Source organism: Hetaerina americana, unplaced genomic scaffold (assembly GCF_022747635.1).
Source record: "Hetaerina americana unplaced genomic scaffold, ioHetAmer1.1.p SCAF_6, whole genome shotgun sequence".
Classification (NCBI taxonomy): Eukaryota; Metazoa; Arthropoda; class Insecta; order Odonata; family Calopterygidae; genus Hetaerina; species Hetaerina americana.
In genome coordinates, this window is record NW_027287205.1 from 65,581,686 (window position 1) to 65,600,805 (window position 19,120).

General features: G+C 35.6%; 1 protein-coding gene across 2 annotated transcripts in view; it reads left to right on the plus strand.

Annotated features, from left to right (window-relative positions):
• The window catches only part of ValRS (Valyl-tRNA synthetase), a 36,013-nt gene that overhangs the window by 3,601 nt on the left and 13,292 nt on the right, over nucleotides 1-19,120 (plus strand). For both annotated transcript variants that reach the window (XM_071593581.1, XM_071593582.1), the window contains exons 6-14: nucleotides 2,373-2,664; nucleotides 4,633-4,757; nucleotides 6,721-6,866; nucleotides 7,206-7,322; nucleotides 8,989-9,079; nucleotides 11,999-12,175; nucleotides 12,265-12,386; nucleotides 12,480-12,588; nucleotides 15,395-15,542. In XM_071593581.1, coding sequence (XP_071449682.1) covers nucleotides 2,373-2,664; nucleotides 4,633-4,757; nucleotides 6,721-6,866; nucleotides 7,206-7,322; nucleotides 8,989-9,079; nucleotides 11,999-12,175; nucleotides 12,265-12,386; nucleotides 12,480-12,588; nucleotides 15,395-15,542 — 1,327 coding nt within the window. The remainder of the gene's footprint in view (nucleotides 1-2,372; nucleotides 2,665-4,632; nucleotides 4,758-6,720; nucleotides 6,867-7,205; nucleotides 7,323-8,988; nucleotides 9,080-11,998; nucleotides 12,176-12,264; nucleotides 12,387-12,479; nucleotides 12,589-15,394; nucleotides 15,543-19,120) is intronic.

A 19,120-nucleotide genomic window follows, 5' to 3' on the forward strand; every position in this document is an offset into this window, starting at 1 on the left:
CAGCCTCGCAAATCATGTCTTTTGCGACGTCAACACGGTCTCTTTTTTGCATGAAATTGAGGTCTTTTGGCACCAACTTTGCTGCTACACGACGGAAACCCAAATCATTAACCACAATGTCTTGGGCGGATCCATAGGCAATGTTCAAGTCCTCCGCTATTTCTCTGATGGTTAATTTGACCAACATTTCTTTTACTTTATCAATTTTTTCACCGACTTTCGATGTCGATGGTCTGCCACTGCGTTCATCATCTTCGATTGACTCACGACCACTTCTGAACCGCTCGTGCCACTGGTAAACGACCGTTTTTTTTAGAGAATCGTTGCCGAAACACTTTTCCAACATTTCCAACGTCCGTGCGCCACTGAATCCGTTTTTTACGCAAAATTTAATACAAGTTCGTTGTTGCAAATTTAAATCCATTTCTGCAATTGTAAAAAATCGCCAACACACACAGAGATAGATGTACTCTTGGCTACGTAACTTTTGCAAATGTCAAGTTATGACACTAAGATTTAAAGGGAATATCAACAACAGATGTACCAATTTAACAAAAAAAACAGAACTCAAATCGGAACGATGGGAGCGCCACACGGTGGTTATTCCGGGAACTTTTTGTTCAAGGTAGTATGTTCGGCTAACTTCATGTAAAGCTTAGAAAACGCACATGAATGAGGCAATTACTATGTTTAAAGATCCTAATGCTTCAAACAAGGAGGCAGTTCATCAAAATGTTTGTTTGGAGCATGGAACTCTTTGAGCAGAGACATGGAAAATTGGGAAAGTGGCCCAGTAAAAATTTGAAGTCTTTGAAACATGATACTGAAGGAATCAATATTTTCCCAAATATATTCATGTTTGGGGAATAGGATTGCTAAAAATATTCCATGAACGACCTGGATTAGAGGGAATTTCTTGATCATGAAATGGATGACTCTAGAGGGCACTTTAGGAAGTATTTGGACTTAATTCTGGTGGTCACTCAGTTTTCATAGCCTTGTCTGTGGAAGCAAAGTTTACCATGTGCAGGCTAAGTAATCAAACACCCAAGGTAGGCCATGAGAGTCCCCCTGATAAGTTAAATTGCTTTAACATTGCTGACTTTAAATTATCCTGCAAAGTGAGTCCATGTCTCACCACCTCACTAAGAAGTAGTATTTAAGGCTGGGCATAGATGAACTGTAAATTAAAATTCACTCTTGGCTATTTAATTTCATTTACAAATGCTATCATGTGACTCATATTGTCTTTCCTTGTAGCAAAATTAAATTTTTCTACTCTTTGATAATTAATCACTTTCATTTGAAAAATGTTTCAAAGTAATAAAATTTCTTTAAACAAATACACATTTTCATTATCTACAATGTTATCTTTAATATCAATTATTAATAGTAGTAATTGGCTGGGTTTGGGTAGGTTTTTGATGGACTGCTGAGCCAGTCCTAACTTTCATGAAACATAATTAAATCTGCATGCATTCTACCTCATTTAATTGTATCCAAAATTCCTATTCTTTTTCTCCCTTTACTTTGCTTTCCCAGCATTCTCCATTAAGGCCAATACGCAACTTAAATCGAGTTTCATTGTTATTTGGAATGCACACAGACTTATTCCACTTGTGAATTTCCTAAATAAAAGTTCATGAGGGACAAGGTATTCTGAAATATATCTTAATATTATGGGTCGTGGTTGTCCAGGGGTAGTGTGTTGGACTACTGACCGGAGGACCCTGGTTTGATTCCCAGGCAAGCCTTTCTGGGTATCTGCAGCTCCACCTAAGCCATGTGATTTTTTGAGTGCCAGATCTTCCTGGGAAACCTTACAAGGAACTGTTCCCCTTACCCTGATTTGTTCATTTCACATGCCCTTGGGCTTAGTACTGGGTGGACACTACCATCCATCACCTACCCAACTGACTTTCGGGTTGCTAACTGTGTTTATAGTTTCATCTTAATAATATTTTCATTTAATTTTATCTATTGGAGCTTCAGTGTTATCATCAAGATATCATTAAATACCTTTTTTACTGAATCAAAATGACACAAAATCCTTTACTTTTCAATGGAAAGTGGGTAATATATTAGTGATGGAGTGATATTTTTAGATATAAACTGATAGACCTTTAGAAAACATAAATAATGGCATAAGGATAGTATAAATAGCTATTGCAGTTAAATGATTTTGACATGCAATGCTGAACTTACGATGTTTCGAAAACCCCTTAATTCTGTGCTAGTCTTGATTTAGTGTCATCCACTGCAAACTTGACTTCATGGATTATTTAGTGATTATCTTTGCAATCAATTGCATTTATAACACATATAAATAGATGGAAGTTTAAATGGGAGTTGATACTTTATTTCTGTTTTAGGTTGATAAAGTGGAGCTTGGTGGCCGCACATTGCTCAGCGTCCCAGGATACAAGGATAAGGTGGAGTTTGGAGTACTTGTGTCCTTTGCTTATAAAGTTGAAGGGGAAGAGGAAGCAGAGTTGGTTGTAGCAACCACCAGGGTGGAAACCATGCTAGGTGATACTGCTGTTGCTGTGCACCCAGAGGATGAACGATACAAGCGTTTCCATGGGCGAAGAGTTGTACATCCTTTCTGCAATCGCACACTGCCAATTGTTTGTGATGACTTTGTAGATGTGAACTTTGGTACAGGTAAGAATTGCACATAAAAATGTTTACTAACTTTTAGGGTTTTAAAAAATCTACTTATGTGTGGTAACAGGAATAAACCAGTGAGCATGTAAGCATTCAAGTGTATGAAAGCCTTGTGAGGAAGCTTATTACTTTTTATTTGCATACAAGGTCTGTTCATAAAGTATCGTGACTTTTTTTGTTTATTCAAGAATTATTTATTTATTCATGAACATCTATTTTGTCCCCTTAAAAGTAATCCCCATTAGATATTATACACTTAGGCCAACGTTTTATCCAATCCTTGAAGTACTTCAAAAAATCATGTTTTGTGATCTGGTTCAGCTCCTCCTTCGATGCAGTCTTTATCTCGTCAATCGTAGTGTAGCATCATCCTTTCATGGGCCTCTTCAATTTAGGGGACAAGAAAAAGTTACTGGGGGCAAGATCTGGGGAATACGGTGGCTGCGTTATTATTATTCTGTTGTTTTTGGCCAAAAATTCACGCACAAGCAAAGATGTGTGAGCAGGGGCGTTGTCATGCTGCAGAAGCCAATTTTTGTTCCTCCACAAATCCGGGCATTTGTGGCGGATTGCTTCGTGCAAATGAAGAAAACTGTAAGAAAACTTTCACATTCCACCTAACTTTGCGTGCTCTTTTTGGTCTTGGCTTGTGCTGCAGCTTCCATTGGGATGATTGAGCTTTAGTTTCCATGTCATAACCATAAACGTATGATTCGTCACCAGATATGACCCTCTGAAGAAAATTTTGGTCGTCGCGGACAGAGTCCAACGCAAGTCCATGAGCAATGTTAATGTGTTGCTTTTTTGGTCGAAATTGAGCAATATTGGTATGAATTTTTGCGGCGACTCGTGTCATTCCCAAATTATCGGTAAAAATCAAATGGCACGAGACAATCGATATGTTTAGGTCCTCAGCAACTCTACTAACAGTGATTTGACGTTTGGCCAGTACTTTTTTCTTCACTTCATCTATGTTTTCGCCTGTTGTTGATGTGCTCGGGCATCCGGCATGCTCTTCGTCATTCACATTTTCTGGGCCCTCTGAGAACATTTTGTACCACTGATAAACATTGCTTCGGTCCAAGGTAGCTTCTCCATATGCCGCAGTCAACGTTAGGAATGCATCCGCGCACTTAATTTCGTTTTTCACACAAAATATGATACAGATTCTTGGATCCATTTTTTTGGAACAGGCAAAAATCAAAGATAAGCTAAAACAATTCCAAGCAAAACAGCTATCAAGAATTAACTGATCATTCAAAACGGCCGAACTTTTTGGCATAAGTGAGAGACATAAGTACCAACATAACGCCGCAAAAAATTTGTAAATCAAATATACGTAACCTGCAGAAATGCAAAATTCGCAATACTCTTTGACAGATTTTGTATATGACCTTATAAATAAATGAAAGGACTAACTTTGTAGTTTTATAGATTAGACGCCTTAGAACATTTAGAAATTTTAAATAGTGTTTGTTTAAATGAAAATATTGTTAACGAATTTCTGTATGCCTCCCACTCTCCCCTCCTTAAAGTCCCAATCCTCACGGTGGCCGATGACACCCCCCCCCTCCCCTTCATCTAACCCTCTCTAATCCGCTGACTCACGAGAGCTCTACAATGTAGGCTTCTCCCTCCCGCTCCACATTCCACCAACATCGCGGAGGGGACGCCAAACTGCCCTCCCCTCCGGCACGCAAACCAATCCTGACTTTACCCCTCCCAAACCTTCCTGATTATCTCCACCCCACCCCCGCCCTGGCTGTATATATAAGAAGGGCTGCAAATGTAGAGAGCTCACCTGATGATGAAGTTTTACTTCGAAACTTTTATTAAACTACAAAGTTAGTCCTTTCATTTATTTATAATGAATCGGTTCCATAAAGTTACGCCAGAAACCATTAATTGTATATGACCTTATCAACATCCAAATAACTATCTTACATTTCTTCATTCAAACATCAGGTGCTGTAAAGATAACTCCTGCTCATGACCACAATGATTATGATGTTGGAAAGCGCCATAGCTTGCCCATGATTAATATTTTGGATGATGAAGGGAGGATCATCGGTGACTGTGGAGAGTTTACAGTGAGTCCTCATGTTAAACTTCTCATTAGTTTAATGATTTTTAGAAATAATAACGAAGTAAGGAAAATACAAAATTATTTTTAGCATGCCACACAATACACTGGGATCAGTTTAATAAGTGCTGTTAATCCCTAAAATATTCCCAGATTGAGTTTTCATTATTTGTGATGAGTGCTATAAATATTGTATGATTCTTATGAATTTCAAGCTGTTTTAGCCATCAATGTGGGTATATTACATGATAGGTGTAAGGATATCAACTTGAAAACTTAATAATATATTGTGCATTATTATGAATATGCATGATTTTTGTGTTCTATATTGTAATACAGTTCTGTATTACAATAATATAGATAACATTTAATTCAATCTCAGAATTGGCTTTAGTTTGAAAATAAGGGCATGGCATTTTATTGGCTAAATATTACATACCACATTTTGGAACTGATTGAGAGACTTATGGTAATTTTAAACTTTTCTGTGTACATGCTTTTAACATTGAATTAATTGGTGGATGATTCTGTGTTTTTTAAGTGCATTTTTGGTCCACTACTACTGACTCTATGTTTGCTAATTCAGAGCTAATAAAAATGTGCATAAGAAACTTTCATCAAATGCAAAAAACCATAGAACTAATGAGCCAATATGATCAGAGGAGAAGCTTAGGCTTGTAATGTTTCAGTCCGTTAGATCCTGTCTATTGCTTGATATTTTCATAAATACACACTGAATCAAACATAGGCACTTTGAGTGCCACTGATTGCTGACTGATGATGGCCAAAGATCAGGCAACCAAAAATTGAAATTAATCATTCGAGTTTAACTCTCTGCCAGCCTCTTTTTTATAAAGCAAGGTAAATCTAAATTTGAAGTTGGATAACAGATACTTTGTTCAGAATGTTGCCCCAATGATTTTATTTGGCATGATCATCACATGACACTTAGACTCCATGAAGATTTCCCTGAAGTATTTTTTTTATCACTGCTGTGTGAAAGTGTGATGGAGCAGCTTGATTGCAGGAAAATTTGTGCATTTTTGTTGCTTGAACGCGTTGTGATGACCACAAATGTGCACAGCATAATGCTTTTGAGACATTTGCTTTGAAAAGTCATAAATTTCTGAACCACATTGTGATAGGGGATGGATGAGTTGTGAGTCTGTCATCTCTGAACTGGAAATGAATACCAGTCTAAAGAGAGGTGTCATCCTCATTCCTCATCAAGCCATGCAAGTTGTGAACCTTTCAGCAAAGAAGGCCATGTTACAGTATTCTGGAATCTGAAATGCCTCTTATTGGTTGATTGAAGGCCCTACAATCAATGCAAACAAACATGTATACTGTGGAACATAACAGAAGTTGTACAGATCTAGCTGATAAAAGTGTTGAGGCATGTAGTTTAAGGCTGTTATGTTTCTCCAAGATAATGCTTGTCCCCGCTAGGATCAGCAGGGAAAATATCTACTGCACAAATTCAAATGTGAAGCTGTAGACCATCCAGTCAACAGTTCAGACTTGGCTCTGAACTGTTGATTGGATGGCCAAGATATACAGAGGAAAAAAGGGAAGGAGTATAAGCTAATTTGTCCTTGGAAAGTGAAAATCCAAAGTAGAAAGAATGGTGGAAATTTGTAATGATAGAATGTGATGAACACACCCTAGGGGCAACTATCAACATAGAAAATATATATGGAAGATGCTGGTGAACATAACTAGGTGCAAATTGACTATTTCCCTGAGACAGCGGTGCAATAATCTGTTTGGAGGAATCCTATATTGGTGCAGATATGAACAGTGACCTCATTCTAATGGTCATATAGAGCACACTGCTATTCAAAATGATGGAGTGGCTAAAAGATGAATTATTGTAGAGCATACAATATTTTTATGAGTAAAAACATTATTATACGTTGCTAATATTCTAACAGTTTTCAAAGATTTGACGAATCATCTTCTTTTAACAGGGCATGCCAAGGTTTGCAGCAAGAAAAGCTGTACTTGCGGCATTGAAAGAGAAGAACTTGTACCGTGAGACAAAAGATAATCCTATGGTTGTGCCAATTTGCAGTCGCTCCAAAGATGTTGTGGAACCAATAATTAAACCTCAATGGTGAGCTATCTCTTATTCCATGATTTAGTGATCAGTAAATTACAAATTTTGTCCCTATGAAAAATGGATAATTTATCGCATGCGATTATCAAATGCAAATATGCATGCAATAGAGATCACTGGAAATAAATTATTAAAGTATTGTGTAATTGTTGTAAGGCCTGCAGAGTTTCCATGCTCAATGCAATGCAAAGATATTTCAATGCTCACATTTTTATTTGGGTAGGACTTGAAATCGGCGCTTACATTAGAAACAAAAATGAAAATTCAATATCATTTTCCCTTCATGGGCAAGTTGTTAGTATCATTTTAAAAATTTGAAAAATATTGTATTTCAAGGTATGTCAAATGTGATGAAATGGCAGCGAATGCCAAAAAAGCTGTGGAGTCAGGAGAATTGAAAATCATTCCAGAACATCATAAGAAGACCTGGTATCACTGGATGGATAATATAAGGTGAGATTCTATATTTTGCTGTGGTGTTCTGAGTTTCTTATGTGGGGAATCACCTGATGTGACTTTGAGAATGGAGCCCATTTAGACATGCTCATTTTGCATAGCGTTGATTCTTATTACTTTTATTATTTTCATAATGTTTTCATGAATACAACTTCCACAATGAGTATCATCTCTTGTAACATTAAGTCGGCAAGAAATCCAAATAGCTTTAGGACTATGTGTAGGTCCTCCTTTTAGTTCATTTAGTGAACAGGCATCAGGAGGAGAGATGCCTTAGTTGGAGTGTGTGGGCCCTGCTCATGTCTCACAATACATTTGCAATAGCCATTTTTCTTGATTTTACTAATCCTAAATTACATTAATACTCTTAAGTAATTTGGTAATTGTGTCCATCCAAAACATACCTACACTTGTAGATTACCAGTTACTTGTAGATTATAAGTATGAAATCTCAGCGGTCACAACAGAAAGGTGTTAAATTTTTAAGTATATTATTTTCATTTTTTAATGCTTCTAAGTAATGAAACGTACTTGATTTAAATTCTATGAGGGAGTAATTTTTTTGATGTTGAAGTTTTATGGAAACTTGCCATATTAATATTAGCCTAAAGTTGAAGATGATGAATAATTTCTACCTTAGCGGTGATTAATTTATGTATTTACAAGGAAAAGAGAATGTATGGAACCATGAGTGGAAACAATAATATGTAGCAAGAATTAGATTGTAGTCTAAATGTCTGTCTTCTTAGCTGATTTTGCGGTTCTAAGCAGAGTTAAGTGAGCATCTTTTGTGAAAGTATTTCAGTGAAATATTGCAGTTACAGTGAAACCTTGACTGATATCCTATATGGGTCGAGAGGCTGGCTGGATTATCCAAGAATCCAGTTATACCAGGGCAGAAGTGATACTGAATTACACTATCTTAGTGAAATTGACACCAAAAAGATTGTTGCATAATTTGTAAATGATTTGTAATAACTATTTTAGCCACTTTGTTGGTATGGGCTCTTCAATATAATGTATTCATTTTATTCTTTTTCTCATACAAAACATAATTGTTTACCTAAAACTACTGATTATATGCTGTGGTCATTGTTTTACCTTCAAACAGTCAAAAACATTCTTTATAGGATAATGTAAAATTATCAATATGCTTAAAAAAATGAATTTTTGTTGTTAAAACAAAACTCAATGAATAAAATCATAAATATAGTTAACATGTCTTTTAAAAGCTCATGGTAAAGAATCCATCTCAGAGTGGACGCCTGGTTTCATGCGGTTAAGAAGCTAGCCCCAATAGAAACTAGCTGTTTGATAAAATTGAAGACATGTGGAAAAAATATCTTACAAATAATACAGAAATATCTGTGAGTAAATGTAAATTAGGAATATGAACTGCCAAAACCTATAGTTAAGTCTCATAAGAGGCCACATGATTTTTATTAAAAGTATTGGAAAAAGTTTTGGAAAATAATTTATTTCAGGTATTGCTTCAATGCCTTAAAATTCTTCATAAAATTCTCCCTTGCACTGATTGGATTGATTGCAATCCCTCCCAAGTCATGAAACAATGCTGTGATTAAGTCTGTATGAATAATTGGAGTTAATGGAAGGAGCACTAGAGGAAATTTAATGACTTTGTTTTATTTTCTGTGACGTATAGAGACTGGTGCATTTCAAGGCAGCTGTGGTGGGGACACAGGATACCAGCCTATTTCATTGAAATTGATGATCCTCTTGTGCCTCGTGGAAATGTAAGACTCAGAAATATTGGTTGCCCACTAGTGTTGCTTAAATCAGCCAAGACTGTTTTAAATTGTGCTTGTGGTTTATCTCCTCAAAGTTATATGTATGTTTATATATTTATAATTTTAATTGATAATACAAACTCATGCCTACAGGTGCAAACATGCTTCCACTTATTCGTCAAAATTAAACCAAAGGACTAATGAAATAACAGTGGATATATTCCCCATGGATATTTTCATTTCTTTAAATTGCTATAAAAGTTATTCATCATTGGTCATTCAATCCCAAGATTGGTTGACTGCAGCCCTCCATCCTACCCTATCTTAAGCTAATTGGCTTACTTCCTGGAATTTTTTGCCATGTACTTTCTTCTTTATTTACCCCATGTATTTATCCCTTGGCCTCCCTCTTGAGACTTTTTCCTCTATTTTTTCTTCTATTATATTCTTCATGAATCCATTGTGTCTCAGGGTGTGGTCAATCCATCTGGTTCTTCTTTTCTACATGGTATTCCATAAGGTCTGTTCTTCTGTATACTTCATTTCTCATATTATCCAACCATTTGATCTTAAACATCCTCCACCAGCATCAGGTTTCAAAGGCTTCTAGTCTTTTCTGGTGTACTTTTCCAGTAGTCCATACTTCTGAACTATAGTGGCTCGCTCCATATGAATGTTTTCATGGATTGTTTCCTTGTCTGTAGTTCTATCTCCTTTGAACACAGCAGTTGTCTTTTAATCGTGAATGCTCTCTTAGCTTGAGCTATTTTTCACTTGATGTCTGTAGTACGACTTCTGTCCCGTGTGATGGTACTTCCAAGATAGGTGAAGGAATCTACTTGCTCTAATTTTGGTCCTTCTCAGTGTGACTACTGTATTCCGCTCCTGTCATCCACATACTAGGATTTTAGTCTTCGTCTTGAGTATGTTCATGTGTTATCTTTCTAGAACTTGATCCAATATGTTGCTATCATTGCAATATCGTCAGTGAAGCGTAGCATGTTTATCTCTTCTCCATTGATCCTAATTCCATTTGCTCCGATGCCTTGTGCGCTCCTCTTATTGCCTCCTCCAGGTGCATGTTGAACAATGTAGGTGAGAGGTTGCATCCAATGAGTTGTTGCATCCAATGAGCCTTGTATGGCTTCCATCTCTTGTTTGCATTGTGGCCACTTGCTTCAGTGGCCAGAAAAATATTCTCCGTGCTATGGTCTTGAACCTGCAACCCTCAGTATGAGAGTCGAACATGCTACCACTGGTCCACCCTGGTCCCCATAAAAGTTTCTGTTGTGAGTTGAAAAACTAACTTATTATATTTTTGTTCTAATGGTACTTGCAATGATAGCCAGACTCCTCTGTACAGATTCTCTTAAAAGAAGAATGATGAGAAATGCGTGATTCACTTTTGTAAGCTTTGTGTCTGCTAACAAGTTGGTATGTTACAACCTGGAAAATATCCACAAGGTACATAAAGAGCCAATACAGCTTATTATCTACTGATTAATCAGCACATCCCTATACTAGAGGTATGAATTTTCTCTTGCGTATAATTATGTACATTGATCAATGAAAATCCCATCAAATTTTTGTATAAATTGCACTAAATACTTTCACTAATGCAACTAAAATACCTGAATATGTATTAATAATATATTTTAAACCGAATGCTTTCATCATTTTATCCGTTCAAAAATAAAAGCATGCCATAATGCCTCAAGAAAAATTCAAAATAAGTCTTTCATGTGAAGGGTAATTTAAAAAAAATTCAATGATAAAAACTTGGGTAGCAATGAATTTACTCTAATTGTAAATGTAGATACAGTTTTTTTTTGTTTTCACACCCATGTAATAAATTTATTAGTTTTATAAAATTTAAATTAGACGCAAGCAACGTTCCTAGACATAAAAAACACTGAAATGCTTGAGACAAAAGGCAGTGAAAGCAACTGTCACAGAGGAGAAAAAGCAAATGTAATTATTTTGGAAAACCCTTTGCCCTCTCCCAAGGGAAAGACAAGGTATAATATACTCTACCTCCTCCTCTCTCCCCCTGCTCTGTCCTAAGTGCATATATTCCAGTGCTGCATGTAAATGAAATTGGTACCTCATAATGCCACAAGTCAATGAAACATGTTGTGTCTTAGAATAAAGTCTGGAAAAGTACAAAATATTTTAATATGGACAAACTATAATGGCTATTAGGGTAGAAAAGTTACTTTTTAGCAAGGTTACATGTCTATATCTCCCACTCTTTCATGTTCAAACTCACTGCTACATTAGTCAAATGTAACATTGTTTCCAAACTAAGGCAAAAGTGATCCTAGTATAATGTGAAATACATTACTTTGCTATAATTATCCTCACAAACTTCTATTTTCTGCACTAATAATATTCAGTTTGACACTGGAAGCTGGCCGGGTTTTCCACATTTCAGTTAGCCAAGGTGACTATTTCTAAGATTGCTTGAGCCATCAATATCTTTTAACTTTGAATAATTTGTTTTTTTTTGTTCCTTTTAAAATATGTTTTGTTTAATTTTGATATTTGCATTGAGCATTTACAAGTGATTATGCATTCTCAACCTAATGCCGTTATACTGCAAAAGGAAATATGTTGCGGTATTATTTTAAATGATGAATCTTTTATCCATAGCAGTGATTAAATTAATGTTTCATTTCATCTTATTTGGACCAGTCAAACCCCTGGCCATTATCCCATCAGTCTGGTAGAAGCTCACCATTTTGATTTATATATGGCTGTCCAGCTGTGTGTTGAATATAATTAAGTTTTCCCTTCTAGATATTTGTGTTTATTACCCATAATATTTTTAGCTTCTTAAATAAACAAGTTCAAGGTTTTAAATGCAGTGGGTCATTTTCTTTGATGTTTACAAAAAATTGCTTATATAAGTAATTTCTTTTGCAGAACCTTGATAATAGGTACTGGGTGAGTGGACGCTCACATGATGATGCTTTGATGCGAGCATCCCATCAACTAAGAACCACCATCCCTCAGATAAAACTAAGACAGGATGAGGATGTGTTAGACACATGGTTTTCATCTGCTCTCTTCCCATTTTCTGTTTTTGGCTGGCCCAACCAGGTAAGGAATTGTGCCACTCTTTTGAAGCTCAGCCTTTGGTATTTACTCAGTGAAGATGGAAAATAGAATACATGTTCCCTTTCTTTCAGACCGAGGACTTGGAGGCATTCTTTCCCACCACTCTCCTCGAGACTGGTCATGACATTATATTCTTCTGGGTGGCTCGTATGGTGTTCTTTGGCCAGAAGCTGATGGGTAAACTTCCTTTTAAGTGAGTTCTAATATCTTGGTGACACTCCAACTTTGTACGGCATGCAGTGGAAATTTGGAAGCCAGCCATAAATTTTATGTAATTATTTTTCAGGGAGGTTTTTCTCCATGCTCTTGTTCGAGATGCTCATGGGAGAAAAATGAGTAAGTCATTGGGAAATGTCATTGATCCCATGGATGTCATTTCTGGGATATCATTGGAGGTAAGTATTCTTCTCAGTAAGTTAATGTCCATTCTAAACCAATGATTAATCCTGCTGTTTTTGTATTTTTATGTGTAACCTCAAATACAACTTTGGAGGTTTTGAATTATAAAATTCTTGTCAAGTCTTAAACAGACAGCCACATGATCAAAGAAAACTCTTTGCTTTTCCGCGTAGAATTTTTTTTATCATGACCTAGGTTTCGTTGCAGCATAATATCTTCAGGTTCAGAGATGTTATGCTGTGACAAAACCTAGGTCAAAAAAAATTTCTATGAAGGATTAAGGATTTCTACCATGTTATTCATGAAACTGTCATTGTCAGACATCCACAGTTACTTATATCCTTTCAATCATGTAACTGAAACTGTAATGATCCTAGTTTTCTTAATCCAATGTGTAGAAACTCAAATGGAAAGGATCATCTTTCAACGATAATACCCTAGAAATGTATTTGAAAATGGTTGATATCACAGCATAATAGAGGATGTTGTCATGACAAAATGAACATGTCTAGTGAATATGTGTAGAAATATTTTATTTTCTCAAACCTGGTAATTATGAACAGGTAATTGTCATGCTATAATTCTCTTGCCTTGGTATGTTATTTTTGGTCCACCTTAATGGTTTTGAATGGTTAAATATAAAACCACTACATTTCTCGGCCTCAGCCAAAAGGAACTCTGACCCTAAGCTAAAACAAACTCATCTTCAATTCTATATGCATTCTACCTTGCATCATTTGATCCAACATATGTATCCTTTTCCTCCCTCTTCCTCGCTCGCCTGATGTTCTCTGCTTTAATACAGTCTTCAACATACTATCCCCAGTTAAAATAGTCTACATCCATCGTTCCTGCCTTATTTGGATTTCTCCCAGCAATCATCTCTCCTCCCCCACTGTCCATTCCCATTTTCCTTTTCGTCCATTTCACCTTTTCCATCTTTCTATTCTCCCAAATTTCAAAAGCCACCAATCCATGCCTATGATCTTGCTTCAATATTTACAAATTAAAAAAACCACTCTCCATATCCAATTTGACTGGTCTTTTGTTTGCATCCTTAATCTCTGTTGCTGTCATCAAACCCCTCCTTTTTGTGAAAGCTTCTTTGCCTAATGCAATTCTTCTTATGGCCCTACTACCTTGACCCATTTGGTCAAAACATTAGCGAGATAGATAAACTGTACCAGCTGCTGTATTTTATGGCCTCTTATTTTTATAATTAACCAATCCTTCCTTTTTCTCAAAAAAATTAAAACATATTTTTTGTTTACATTGATTCTCAGCTCATTTATGAAAGTGAATTTCTAATATGCTTAGCATTAATTGCAACCCCTTGGCTGACTAACTAACTAAAGCTTAATCATCTCAAAATCTGATTTTATGAATTTCACTCACACTTTCATTCCTATCTCTAGTTCTTTGATGCCTCTTGCCATTACCTCAGCATATATATTGAGAAAATGAGGTGATAGTGGCCATCTCTGTCTCAATCCCCTGCCTATCCTGGCTCTCCCATCTTCCACATGACCCTGAGCAGTTTGTGGATTAGCCTCCTTTCCCTCTTATCTACTCCTATTTTCTGCAATGTATTCATTAGCTTTTACCAATTCACTCTATGAAATGCCTTTTCAAAATCTACGAAACCTGCAAATACGTCCTGATTGTATTCTATATTCCTTTCGAGTGGTGACCTCATTACTTCTATGACATCACATGTACCTCTCCTCTTCATGAATCGAAGCTGTATATCCCCTATGTAATCATTTATCCTCCTCTCTATTCTTTTATAAAGATCCCAAGTGCCACCTTTATTAAGTGTGAAATTAATCTTATGGTTCTATGCTCCTCATTAACTGCTTTGACTTCTTTGGAATAGGTAATAATCCAGATGTGACGAAATCTACCAGTCAAATTCCTCCCTTATAAATGCTATAAATTAACGCATTAAAACTCTTCCTTCCTCATTTTCTGGACCTTTAAGTAGTTTCTTGGGGATGTTATTAATACCCTTATATCCTCTTTATTTGTCGAAACTTGCCTAATATCCTTACCATGTAGATCGTATGTGTATTTTCCATCTCTTGAATCTTTTCTGGATCAATTAATAATTTTTCTAATGTATCTTTGATAGTGTGTACAGATTTGCCCTTCCTACCTCCTAATTAATATCACTTCTTTCTATACCACTAACCCATTTCATCCTTCCTTTGTAGGCTCTTCATGTCCATGAACCATGGCCCTCCACCACACTTTTCACGGTATTTGTTTCCTATTCACACTCAGCCTTTCCTACAATGTACACAAAGTTGAGAATAAATTTGATTTTTCATGAAAAAAAATAGGAGACCTTACTTTTCGAATCACCCTCATATTTGTATAAAAAATTTCAAAAATTCAAATAATTTATTTTTTACTATTTACGCAAATACAATAGACATTCACCACCACACTCAATATGTTAAAATTTTTATTGCTTTATAAAATCTTGGGTATTATTAGCATTAAATGGCATTTATATTAGCATGAAAGACTGAATGAAAACAGAAAATGACAATCAGGTAAACCATGGTTATGTTTAATTTTTATGGAATTATTTGATCATATCTGTTGCATTTTTCTCCCTCTTACCTTTGGCCTCTTTGTAAGTCCTACTGTTGTTATAAAATATCTCATAGAGATATTTAATTAAAATATTGGGCTCATAAAAAATGTAATTATTTCTCAGTAATAGTATACCTATAAAGAGTTAAGCTATGGGAAATATTTTTTTAATTTCTGAATTTAACTTTTTTCTCTGCATAGGATCTGCATAGTCAGCTCTACAGTGGTAACTTGGATGCAAAAGAAATTGAAAAGGCAAAGCAGGGACAAAAGGAGGATTATCCAAATGGAATCCCTGAATGTGGAACTGATGCCTTGAGGTTTGCTCTGTGTGCCTACATGTCTCAAGGTAAGAAATTGTTTCATGTATAAAACATTTTATTATTTCATAGAGTAAGCTATAATGGCTGCACAAATAGAGTAATATTAATTCATAAAAAAAATTGAATTGCATCCCTCCAAACTTAAAAATTGTGAATTTATAAAATACCACATGTAGCGTAAAGTTTACACAATTGAGTATTATATTACTTTTACATAGTGTGTAGATAGGTATTTAAGCCTTTAATTTAGTGCTTTGAAAGATTCTCCATGCTAGAATAACTAGGTGCATTATCTTAAAGTGTAATTGCTCCTGTACTTAATTCTTATTGGTTAAGACTTGATGAGGTACTTATTTACTTAACAGGTTACCTAGTTTGAGAACCAATTCTAATACAAAGGGCTAGAGGCCATAATAATTAATCACTCTCTAAGTAAGATCATGTTATTTATTTATATAGAAAACATACAAAATAGGTGTAGAACCTTTTGGCAGTGTTTCTCATTGAAAACTTCTCAAACATTAAGACCAAGTGTTGAAAGGTATTTTATGGTTTCTGGTTCAACTTTGTGAAAGTTCATGTTCATTAAATGAAGAACACAATGTATTTTTCCTCTGTATTTTGGTTAACCTTTTTACACTTAGGCATCATCCTCCGGTATGATGATGATGCCTAAGCGTCAATACCAAAAAAAAGTGGAAAAATACTTTGTGTTCTTCATTTAATGACAATGGTAAAAGGTAGTTAATTCACTATTTTTTGTTGTGTGACCATTTTTACGGCAGGATTTGAATAGGTACCTTGTCCTTTGGATGTATTCTACTTTGCCTACCCAACAATTTGATTAAGTCTTCTCTCTTGTAAAGTATCCCATTTCAGTTTCACAAGCCCATTCAATTGGTTGCTTGCATTTCCCCAGAATTGACAACTAGATCCACTGGAAGATTCACCATTAGCTTCAAGTTGTGACAATTTTACTCTCAAAGAGGTTAAAATGAGCATGTTGTTATTTGTTGCTGTTTTGCTAGGTGGTGCTTAGTGGGCTTAGTGCATGATTTAATAATAAATGACTGAGTGCTATCCACTAAATCATACCTCATCATTGTAATAAGATAATTTTTTTGCTGGAAAATTCTGTCTACTGCTATGGCTTACCATAAAAAATGCTAGGGTAATCCCAAAAGTACCCGACCCAACAAAGAAAACACCAAAGTTTTTGAAAAAAATGTATTTATTTTTCAACATAATATACTTTCAGCTCTCTTCACTTTTCCCAGCGATTTTCAATAACTTCAATACCCTTTTTTTAATAAGAACTGTCTTGCTCCTCAAAAGAGCCACTAACTGCCGACATCACTTCATCATGGTTGGAAAATCATTGATCACAGAGCCATTTTTTCAAGTTTGCTAGCATAAAATAATCTAAGGGGGCTAAATCTGGCAAATGGGTGCATGAGGTAGCAATTCAAGCTTCAGTTCATGAATTTTGGCCATTGTAATGATCGATCTGTGAGCTGGTGCATTGTCTTGATGAAACAACGCTTTCTTCTTAGCCAAATGCAGTCACTTTTGCTTGATTTCTTCACTCCAACATTGTTATTAGGTCTCATATAACTCGTCGTTGATAGTTTTTCCTTTTTCAAGATGAAAATTGTCCCACGTGCATCCAAAAAACCGACGCCATGACCTTGCCTGCTGATGAAACTGTGTTTGCCTTCTTTGGAGGCTGTTCTTCCTTTTGAATCTATTGTTTTGATCATTCTTTTGTCTCAGGTGTGAAGTAATGGGCCCATACTTCGTCCATGGTTATGAAACGGAGCGAAAATTCTGCTTGGTTGCTGTGAAACTTTGCTAAGCACTCAATTGAAACATCTTGACGACATTGGTTTTTCTCGTGTGTTAGCAAACGTGGCACCCATGCTTCTCATGTCCAAATTTTCAGTAACTATGCAATGTACCACACTTTTTGAAATGCCTACTATGTCTGCTAGCTTGTGCACTTTCAGTCGATGATCATCCAGTATCATTTGGTGGATTTTCTTCCCCGTTTTTTGAGTCGTCACCTCATTTGGTCGATCGATGCGATGCTCGTCTTGACAGCTCATACGGCCTCGTTTTAACTCTGCTACCCAATATTTTACTGATGTCAACGAAGGAGTAGACTCACCCAGAGTAGAATCCAGTGCAGCTTTCATATTTGTTTGGCTGAGGCCTTCAAATAAAAGTATTGTATCACATAACGATGACCAATTTTCTCCATTTTCACAAATTCACTGAAAACACTCACTATTGGTGGCTGCCAAACAAATACTAAAAAACGTGGCGTCTTCAAACTTGAAATATATGCCTTATAGGTTGCATACTTTCTAATACAATGATATTTTTCAAAAAATTGCCACCATCTCTAGGTCAGGCTGGATACTTATGGGCCTTCCCATGTTAGGTCACCCACTCTCACAGTAAAAAGCACTCCCAAGTGCAAGTAGATGGATTAATTTGTGCTTTTTAATTTTTAAAATTAAATTAAAATTGTTTACGAGTTTGTCAAGACAGTCATCATTGTTTGTGAATCAAAAAGCTCTTGCAGTAGGGATGTTGGTTAAAGGAGATTTTTCTATTGTCCTTTGTTTCTTGTTATAATTTTATGGTGTGTCAGTTATGATACAAATGATATTTGCCCAAAGGTACAATATATGCTTTCATAACTGGAAAGAAAAGGGTTGTGTGAAGGAAAAATGAATGTTTGAATCTATCTTTGCTGGGGTCTATTTCACTTATTTTATCTAATTGAATTGTATCAACTCTACAGATATTGAATTGGTAGATTGCATAAAGGAATAATTGATCAATGGTTTTGGTTAAAGAAATAAATCACGAAAGTAATAAATGGCAATTGGTATTAGTCATAAAGGAATAATTTTATCCAGTTTTTTCTGCATAGAAGACAATCATGAATTGTCACAATATATGAACAAAGGAATAATATGATAGCAGCTATATCCATTGAGAAAATGTAAATTTTATGTTGATCTAAGGAATAACAAATGAATAGGTAATATTATAAGGGTATTAATGGATAATAGTTCATGTTGATGTCAAACATGTTACCCATAGGATATAAATTTTGAATGTAGTGTGTGGATTGTTTATTGTGGGCCCAAGGAAGCATATTTAAAAATCATAATAGGAATTTTACTTATGAAAATTCTGTTTTTCCTTAACAGCCCAAGGAAAGGCAAAACTTGATCGCGAGTATTACAAAATCAATCAGCAAGAAGAAAATTTTCAAATGTCTCTAGTTTAGAAAAATTACATAATAGAATACCCTAATGCACATTAGGCTTGTCTAGTTGCTTCTATTTACAAAATTTAATGGTATAACGACAAATAAAAAATATAATTAAGTCTTCAGCAACGTTGAAAATGTGAGTTTCATTAGTCATAAATGAAATATACAGAAATTTTTAATACATGCAAGGATTATAGCAGAAATCAAGCTGAAGGTTGGTTTGGTAGGTTAGGGTAGAGCTCACCTAATGCCCCATTTTTCATGTGGAATGCACTCATCAGAGTAGGGGAGTCATGTCTTTATTCCCTATGCTGA